Here is a 9,368-nt window from a genome sequence, read left to right as displayed (position 1 = left end):
AAAGATCTCCCTTTCAATTGGTGGAAAAACTTGAGAGCCTTTCAGACTGCAGGTTTCAAAGTACAGTTCCTCTTGAACGGTTGGAGTTACACTTGCTATTATGGTATTCAAGTTAAAGAAAACAAGAAGCTTAAGGAAATAGACAGAGAGATCACAAAGGCCTCTAAACATACTGAGGAATACGTTGAATGAAAGGCGTGCTAACTCGGTAGGCAACGGAAAGATTTCCTTCACATTGTAACAGAGGAAATGAAGAAAGATTGTTCATTGTTAACAGTAAGTAAATCTGCATTTCTATTCAGATTTTGCTATATATCAGAAAGAACATAGAACAATTCTAAGAAACTGAGAAGAGAAAGAAATCTGGAATCACTTAGAGTGAATACAGATCAATGGATTTTATACATGAGGTTAAGTTCTATAACATTAGCAACAACTAGGAAATTGCATGCAGAATCACCAGCCATCTTTCTTCTGCTTGCTCCTGGATACAACAGGGACAAAAACTGCATGCAGAATCAGAGATTTCTATAGCTTTTCCGGAGGATGACATCATGTGTGAGACTTTGTGCTGAATTTGTGAAATTTCAAATGGAAAATTCCCTCCACCATTTGGTAACAAAATGCAGGTAGCTTGACAAGCATAGAAAACCAAATGCTAATCTGTTTAGAGCCAATAGCTAGCTTGGTTCCCTACTTCTCTCAGACCTATCTCCATTTATTTTCATTACCGATAACTTGGCTTAATCTGCTAATTTATGTGGTCAGACACTCAAGGTTAGAGTTTCCTAATGGTCTCTCCGCCATCAAAATTCACGAACAGCACTAAGGATGCTTGTTGGGCTAATAGCCACAGATGGGAAGTTGTCAAAATCATGTCTATTGATCATAAAACATCCTGTTACATTGCAAAAATCCTCTATGTTCCCCTAGTTCCCATGAGATGTGGTTCAGATCATTCAATAGTGCTCAAATTTCTGGTACAAATGTAACCAAGTTCAAATAAAACCACAGAAACATTAAAATTTCATTGAAAAATAACTTAATCTCGACACATAAAAGATAAGTAACTTTGGTTTAATGAATCAGACTGATGCATTTGGATTGATTTCGTTCTATTTTTCCATTAATTTGGTTTGGAACAGCTTGAATAAAAGAATTAGAATTGTGAGTCCCTCTTCGATTTTAAGGGGTATTCACAGGCCAATATGGCATCCATCCAAATAAACAATTTTTTTTCCCAGAAGAAGAGCCAAAGGACCAAAACTAAGGGCTCTTTTAGATTAGCCCAGTATTTGTTTCAGATTGCTCTTGCATGGATTACAGAATGTTCAAGTTCCCAGATCACAATAACCACACACACACACAAAAAAAAAGTATGCCAAAGGAGAAAAAACTCGAAATTCATTAGTCACCCATACAAGTTGGGAGAAAAAAATATAAAAAACAGTGGAAACTTGAAGCAGGCAGCCCCATGACCAACGTTCATGGTATGGAAGAAAAGTCAACAAAGTTGAAATGTTTCCACGAAAGCGTATCTTCTTATAGCAAGATTCAAAACTGGAAAAGAAGATTTTCGAAGTCGACCATAATTGACTCGAACTCCATCTCAATTCAGTTAGGTGCCAAAGGTCTTGTTTTTGGCAATTTAATGCTTGGACCCTTTGCTACCAACCCCACAATCTCATGGAAGATAAACTTTTGCTTCTTCTCTCTTTTTTTTTAAAAAAAAAGAGTTATTTTTGAACCATTGAAGTATAGAAATAGCTGATGATCAACAAGCATGGGTCAGATAGTCAAAATAAGTTTGCATGGATTAGAACATAGCTTACCTTTTTAGCTTTATGCCATGACATGAATTCAAAATTCAAAGGACAGCATTAAGAAAATGAGGTCCTTTCTTTTGTTTTACGGAGGGAAAATAAAGTTGATTATTTTTTATCATCAACTTTAAATGCCATCCCTCCAACTTAAAACAGTAATTAAATGCTGGAGTCTTGTTAAATATACGGAGGAGGATCATGCGCCATCCCTCCAATCTAACCAAAATGGGAAGAAACATTTGGAATGAAATTTGCACGCTGACTCCAGACAATGGTTTTTCTTTAATTTTTCTGCATTTTAAAGAAAGCATGTGAAGATTTGATTATAAATGGTAACAAATAATTAACTTAATTAAGCCCACAGTTCAAAAACTTCAAATGATTTCACCAGCTTTACACCTCAAGATTAAAAATATGGTAGGAAGATCTCAACAGTAATATCCTTCATTTCTCTCAAAACCCACGCACAGAGTAATCATTGCACACAGTGATGAATCTAATGACCATCAACTCCCATTTAAATCACAGCTAACCATAATTAACTAAATCCTAGAGAGTAATCATCATCCTCCATTTGAAAACTTCATCCTCCGTTAAAAATAAAAATGGCAGCAAGGCTAAGACTGTTCATGTTCATTATTGGCATGTTGAATTAGATTTATTGGATTAGAATTGATGAGGCTAGAGAAGTTAATGCGAGATTTAAATCGGATGAGGTTTCAAAAAAATTAGTTGGGATTTAGCCTGTTATACCTGTACAGCTTGACAGGGAAACCATAGCAATATCAAGACTCGGATTAATAAAAAAAATAAAATTAAAACAGTGTTTTAAGTGACTAGAATTTATTCATGTTTGATACCTTTATATCAAAATAAAATGATAAAATATATATATAATGTAGATCGAAAATCTAATTTCAATGAGCACTCAACAAGAAATTGCCCCTCACGGGCCCATGCATGGCCTACCCTAGTGCCCTCCTCTCAATGCCCTTGGCACGTACCCCACAAACTCCATTCACTCGCGTCTATCTCTTCACCTTCTCTTACACGCTATCCAATCTCTCTGACTCTTTTCTCCTAAAAATTCCAAACTCCCTCCCATCTCATGTTCTCATTGCATTAGCCAAAAAAAACACCAAACTTTCAAAAGTGACTGAACTCTCTCTCTTTCTCTCTTTCTCTCTTCTTGTCTTAAAAATGCTTTCTTTAACTAAAATCTCTCGAAGAACCCATCTTTTCTAAACTATGAAAGATGGGTTTTTTCCGGCGACTTTTTGGTGCCAAGAAGAAGTCTAGATCTTCAAAAACAACACCCTCTTTGTCACAGTCCAAGAAGGTTGATCAAATTTTGTTATCAACTACTCCTTATGATGCTAATAATTTGGATGCTAATAAGCATGCAATAGCTGTGGCAGCTGCTACTGCTGCTGTTGCTGAAGCTGCACTTGCTGCTGCTCAAGCGGCTGCTGAGGTTGTTAGATTGACTAGTGGTGGTGGTGGTGGTAATGTTCTTGGTGGCAGTCACCGCCGGTTTGTGGAGGAAGTGTCGGCGGTTAAAATTCAATCTGCCTTCCGTGGTTATTTGGTAAGTGTCCTCTCTTTCCTTTCACGCTCATTAGTTTTTTCATCCACAAATACCCCATCAATTTGAGGGCCATTGCGTTTGTTTCTTTGTTTGATTTGATCTTTTAGTCATTCATCACGGAGTTTTTTTTTTTTTTGAGCTCTCCTGCTTGATGAGGAAAATAAATAAAGAAAGAAAACGAATTTGAATGGTCAATATTATTATTGTTACTTGGGAATTGGGAATATCTGGGGATGCATGCAGAAAGATTTAATTCTCTTTGATTTTTGCAAAATAAAAAATTGTTTTGAATAGTATTTCTTTCATTTTGGTCCCTCAAATGATAAAGGTAGAATTTTTGGAACTTGAGTTGTTGAATGCATAGAAATTCAATTTCCAAGATAATAAGTTGTCGTGGTAAATTTTTTAATTTTTCAAATTGGAGACTTGGCAATTAAGAAATTAAAACCCACTCAGCAAAATAATTAAGTTAATAAGCTATTGCTAATTTCTTCTTCTTCTTCTTCGTCTTCTTCTTCTTCTTCCTCATGGTGTTTAAATTATTGATAACAAAATTCAACTACCTGTTCACTTGGTTTCATTAAGTGATAACAACTATTCCTTCCACAAAAATAATGCAAAAGCTATATCTTTTCTTAGGGTGGTCCAAAACGCAAAAAGAAAACAAAGCAAAAAACAGTTCCTTCTATGGCCAATAAGGTGTAACCGACACTACTGTATTTGCCTATTGGGTCACACCCTCGAGCAATATCACCATCAAACTTTTAGCTATAGCTCAAACAGAATTGATTCTATTCTTTTTTTTAAAAAAAATAAAATAAAAAACTCTGTCTTTGCCTGTGTCTCATGTCCTCTCACGTGTTTGTGTCATCTTGTGACTTCATGACATGATGAGCATTCTTCCCTGGAACATAATTCCCAGTCTCTTATCTGATTTTATTTTTTTTTAAATCGCTTTGGCTCAAATTTTAGTGCCCTTGATCATTAAAATACAAAAAAATAAAAATAAAATAAATTAGTATTTATTTGTTGACGAGATTGCTTGCTACATTCAGAGTGATTTCTCTGTGTATGGTCTCTCTCTTTTTCTTTTTCTTTTTCTTTTTTCTTTTTTCTTTTTTTTTTCTTGTGATGGTGCTGGTTGTTATGGTCTTGTGGGGTTGAGTGCCTGCTTTTCATGATTCTACAGTGTGTCAGTGTGTGTGTGTGTAAGCAAGGAGCCCACAGAATTATGCCCCCGGCTATGAATTGGTGTTTTTTTTTTTTTCAAATTACTTTCCAAATTTTTTTTATGCATACCATCATTCCAGGTTAATTTAATCCTATAAAAGTTAATTCTTTTTGTTAATTTATCCCAGAAATGTTTTGATGATTGTTGAAATGATGCACGTATTAGTTTGAGAAATGGTTTTCATGATAACAGCCGTATTGTGGTGGACGTTTATCACAATTATGTATCTAGGAGTAAGAAAATTATGTATCTAGGAGTGTGAACAAATGGACCATTTATGGATGGAATTATATGGATGAGATGTGCAAGGGCTGGCTTCAGGCCAAGTTATCATTGTCAAATGAGCTGGTATTGAAGGAGTAATTAGCAGTCCAACTGGGACAAGATTTTTAGTACCAATTTAATTAGGGCCTACATTCTAATATTGTTGCAGCTTGAATTTGAAGGTGTTATTGGATTTTGGAGTCTAGGTCTTGATGTGTTTCTTTGCAAGTTGATATTTTTTTTAAAAGTGAAATGTAGCTTTTTGTTTATTTGTCAACTTCAAACTTTAGTTGATTGATGAAAATAATTTTTTGAAAGTTAATTTTTCTTATCAAAGTTCACACCACTGTCCCTAAATTTGCAATGATTTTCCAATTTTATCTGCCCAAGAACAACTTTACAGCCAATTTGGTTGAAAGTTCGAGTCCTTCACTACCATGTTCTATTTTTTTAATTTTGTGTGTGTTGAAATAATGATTAAGCCCACACCTTCTTTTCAAGAACTCCGTGCCTCTCATATTCTTCTTAAATATCATGCTTATCTGATCCGTTGCATTTAAAATTCCTGGAATTTGGTGCCAAAAGAACTTGATCTCTGAAACTTAAATAATTCCATAAAGCAGCACTTTTATTTATTTATTTATTTTTCATATTAAAATTTTAAGGCATGTAGTAATACAAGTGCTTAATGATTGTTCTGCATTTTGTTTTTCTTACATCCATTTGATTGGTATAGTGGATATTGATTTTTTTTTGTCTCTGGTGACAATGAAGGCAAGGAGGGCACTAAGGGCACTAAAAGCATTGGTGAAGCTTCAAGCCTTAGTGAGAGGCCACATTGTGAGAAAGCAAACAGCAGACATGCTTAGGCGTATGCAAACATTAGTGAGACTGCAGGCTCGAGCCCGTGCCAGTCGCAGTCATGTGTCCGACTCTTGGCATACTACTAGCAAGTCCTCCCATTCTCGTTATGCTGTAAGCATACTTCCTTTTCTGTTTATTTAGTTGTTGGTTTTAAAAAACATCTAATTGTTTGTAATATGCTATGAGTGATTGAGTATGGCACTTCAAATGCCTGCCATGAGCCTGCACAAATGTCAATGTGCATCCATGCTTTATTTTTGAAGGACCACATCCACATGGCAACATACTGGTAAAATATAATCTATCCTTTGTTTATTGAAGGAAGAAAAAAAGGTGAATGTGAATGCAAAGAAACCGAGCATGGAGCATGGCAAAAGTGCTTTCTTCATGCTTGTTGCTAAACTTGAAAGGCAATTGGCTTCACAATTTTTCAAGTTACACTAGTCCCTTAAGAACGGTATATGGTATTCGGATGTGGATTGAGAGACAGCCTGATGAGCATAAGAGGGTATCTTAGTGATGGCTCTTAAATTATTATCATTTTACCCTTCAATCTTTTTTGTTATCTTTTGGAGTGAACAATTTTCGAACTCACTTGTTGCTTGGCATCTCATTGAGCAAACCCATGAGTTGCAGAATTTACAAGGCCAAGAGAACTGGTCTCCACCTGATCAAGGCATTCCCATATGACTCAACTAGAAAAGATATAAAGCTTTGATATGATTGTTGATATATGTGCTTTTTTCTTTTGTGATACCCACCCTTTAACTACATTTACCACAGGTCCCTGCAAGTCCTTCCAAGGATCACCTGTTTTGCGCTTCTAGTACCAAATCTGATGGCCCCTCAATTCTCAAGGTACCACTTGTTTGTTTTCATAAATTCTTTTGTATGATTATCCCAATGCCTTCGAGATATAGCAATTCACTACGGAACTCTGATTGCATTTTTCCATTTCAATACATGCAGAGATGTGGTTCAAATGCAAACTTTAGGGAGAGCATTGACTTTGACAAAGTAAAATTGGGTTCAAATTGGCTAGAACGTTGGATGGAAGAAAGTTTATGGAATGACCATGGCAGCAATCCACTGAGAAATCGACATGCTGATGACGAGAAGAGTGACAAGATCCTTGAAGTAGACACTTGGAAGCCCCATGTGAGATCCCAACAAAGTAATAGGACATTTCAGACTTCACAGTATGCTTTGGCTTCGGATCATAACAATCAGAGCTTTATGACATTTGACTCTCCATCAAAAAAAACACCAAATCCAATGCTGAGCGTCCCTTCAGGAGAAATTTTTCACTCTCTTAAATTACCCCTAGGAAATGATGAAGCAATTTCAAGGACAGCTGAGAATAGTCCTCGCCTGTTTTCTGCAACATCTAGACCTGGAAGTAGTGGTAGAAAAGGCGGAGCCCATTTTACGCCCACAAGGAGTGAGTGCTCTTGGGGCTTCTTTAATGGATACCCGGGTTACCCTAACTACATGTCTAACACAGAATCATCTCGAGCCAAGGTTAGGTCACAAAGTGCCCCGAGGCAGAGGCTTGAGTTTGAGAAATACGGTTCAAGCAGAAGATCTGTTCAAGGGTATTATGATGCAGACATTCGATCAGAAAGGGGTTTGGCTCAAAATACTGAACTTCCTTCTGGCTACTCGAATAGATTAGGAACTTCCAACTTAAGGTGACAACTGTTCATTTTCTTATCTGTTTATCCTCTTCCTTTTCCGGTGTGTGCGCAAATGCTGTTGTTGTAATTATTTGATCATGATCTGACAAACTTTGTCCTTACGAAACTGAACTTTTAACATTGAGTGATTCAGATTGATGTAATATCCCAAATTGTGCGTGTACCTTCTTTTATTCCAACAATGTTCAAGTGTTATTATAGTTTGCTCATATTTTCTCATATTTCTTGCTTCTTCTGGTGTCTAAATATACGATCCAATTTTTCTGCCATGCTGAAACATTATGAAAGAAATGTTTGGTTCCAGTAGCTCAACTATTTTCATTCGAACAAGGATTTTGCTGAAGACAGTGGTGACTGCATGTAGCAAGGATCCTCGCCGTGAATCAGGACTGGTTTGTATGGAGGGTTAAAATCTGCGACTGTCCTTGGCATAGCCAATATTTGCTTACAAATGCCAAGAACTTCTGCATATTAAGCCAAAATCAATCACAAAGCTAACGAGTTTAGAGGCAGACAGATAGCAAAATCTGTATCTTTATCTTACTGTGGATTCACGGAAACTAGATTATTTCACTTGTTTTATCTACATTGGATGGTCTCATTTGATCTGTCAATGGTTGTCTGAAAGGGCAACATATCAAAGAGAAAAGAATGCACTAATGCATCGCGGTTAAAAAGAACAGCCTCTATATCTTGTTTAGTGCCTATATCAGTCAAATGTAAAACTTTGGATTCCCAGAACATGCCCAAGGAATCATTATGTTGAAGAATGTTAATGATGTGAAATTTTTAATTGTGATGGTGACAGCAGGAACAATTCAGCCAGAGGAATACGACTTGAAACAGCAGGCGAGGGTGCAAATTGTCTTTGTGTCATCCCCTTTTGTCTTCAATTTCAGATCCTAGAAATTGCAATGTTATAGTATTGATGATGTTTATTATGTGATTTTTAATCATCATAGATTGGACTGAAATTATACAAATGTATTCTCAGAATTTTCTTTTCTTACTTGGTTTAGAAATATTAATGCTTATTAGATTCTATATTAATCGTCTAATTTTCAATAAAGATTTTTTTTCTATAAAGATTAGGAGTTAGTTCAAGAACTAAGTATAAAAAAGATTGTCTAACTTATTTTTCAGAACAAATTTGATTATTTAAATAATTATTGATATTTAAAGTTTATTACATCAGAATTTTCTCTACAATTTAGCTAGTTTATGAAATCCCAAATTCTTTTATATATATATATATATATGCTAGGTCAAATATGGTTTATACATAGGGTGGCGGTATTCACACGTTCTGAAATGTTAATCATGTGTGATCAATTAAATGTTATATGATCTAAGATCATGGATGAAATGAAATTACATGGAGTGAGATTAAATCTTAAGGCAGCAATTAAACTTTGAATTTGCTCTTACTATTTCTTGCGAGAATAGTGATTTAGCTTGTCTAATCCAATCTAAATGCCAATTAACTTTGTGTGTTTATGCAATCTCTTTCGGTGAAAAGTAGCATCTGATCACATATCCAACTTTTTAACCTATCTAGTTTTGGGAGTCCTTCACTATGGATCTGCTTTGATTAAGCATTATTAAAAACAAACAGATTAAAGTGAAAAGATATGTCCGATTCATGAATGCATCTGTTCAAACGATAATTACTAGCAGTGCATCTTTAAAACGAGGAAGCAAAAGCCATGGACAAAATCAATAGTCAATCCATCAATACACAAGCTCAGACCTGCTCTTATTTGTATTTTTCAGTGACTGTACTTGAAGACAAGCTTCTTATTCAGTCTTCCATCTGCATCACCTTGAACCAGCTTCATAATTTTCCTTGAACTCAACTCGAGGTACACTGCATTTCCATGTAAATATATAGGCATTAGATA

General features: G+C 35.6%; 1 protein-coding gene across 1 annotated transcript; it reads left to right on the top strand.

Annotated features, from left to right (window-relative positions):
- Positions 1–2,867: 2,867 nt before the first annotated feature.
- Positions 2,868–7,678, top strand: LOC105142648 (protein IQ-DOMAIN 14-like). The gene is made up of 4 exons (XM_011050383.1): positions 2,868–3,411; positions 5,681–5,881; positions 6,554–6,628; positions 6,740–7,678. Exons 1-4 carry the CDS (start codon positions 3,079–3,081, stop codon positions 7,463–7,465), a joined length of 1,335 nt encoding a protein of 444 aa, XP_011048685.1. The 5' UTR covers positions 2,868–3,078; the 3' UTR covers positions 7,466–7,678.
- Positions 7,679–9,368: the final 1,690 nt, after the last annotated feature.

Source organism: Populus euphratica, unplaced genomic scaffold (assembly GCF_000495115.2).
Source record: "Populus euphratica unplaced genomic scaffold, PopEup_1.0 scaffold148.1, whole genome shotgun sequence".
In the NCBI taxonomy this organism is placed as follows: domain Eukaryota; kingdom Viridiplantae; phylum Streptophyta; class Magnoliopsida; order Malpighiales; family Salicaceae; genus Populus; species Populus euphratica.
The sequence above is the reverse complement of the archived record's forward strand: the minus strand, read 5'-3'. Positions and strand labels throughout refer to the sequence as shown.

Coding starts and splice junctions, on each gene's coding strand:
- LOC105142648 (XM_011050383.1), top strand. CDS start 3,079: ATGGGTTTTTTCCGGCGACTTTTTGGTGCCAAGAAGAAGTCTAGATCT. Junction 3,412..5,680: donor CTGCCTTCCGTGGTTATTTG/GTAAGTGTCCTC, acceptor GTGACAATGAAG/GCAAGGAGGGCACTAAGGGC. Junction 5,882..6,553: donor CCTCCCATTCTCGTTATGCT/GTAAGCATACTT, acceptor CATTTACCACAG/GTCCCTGCAAGTCCTTCCAA.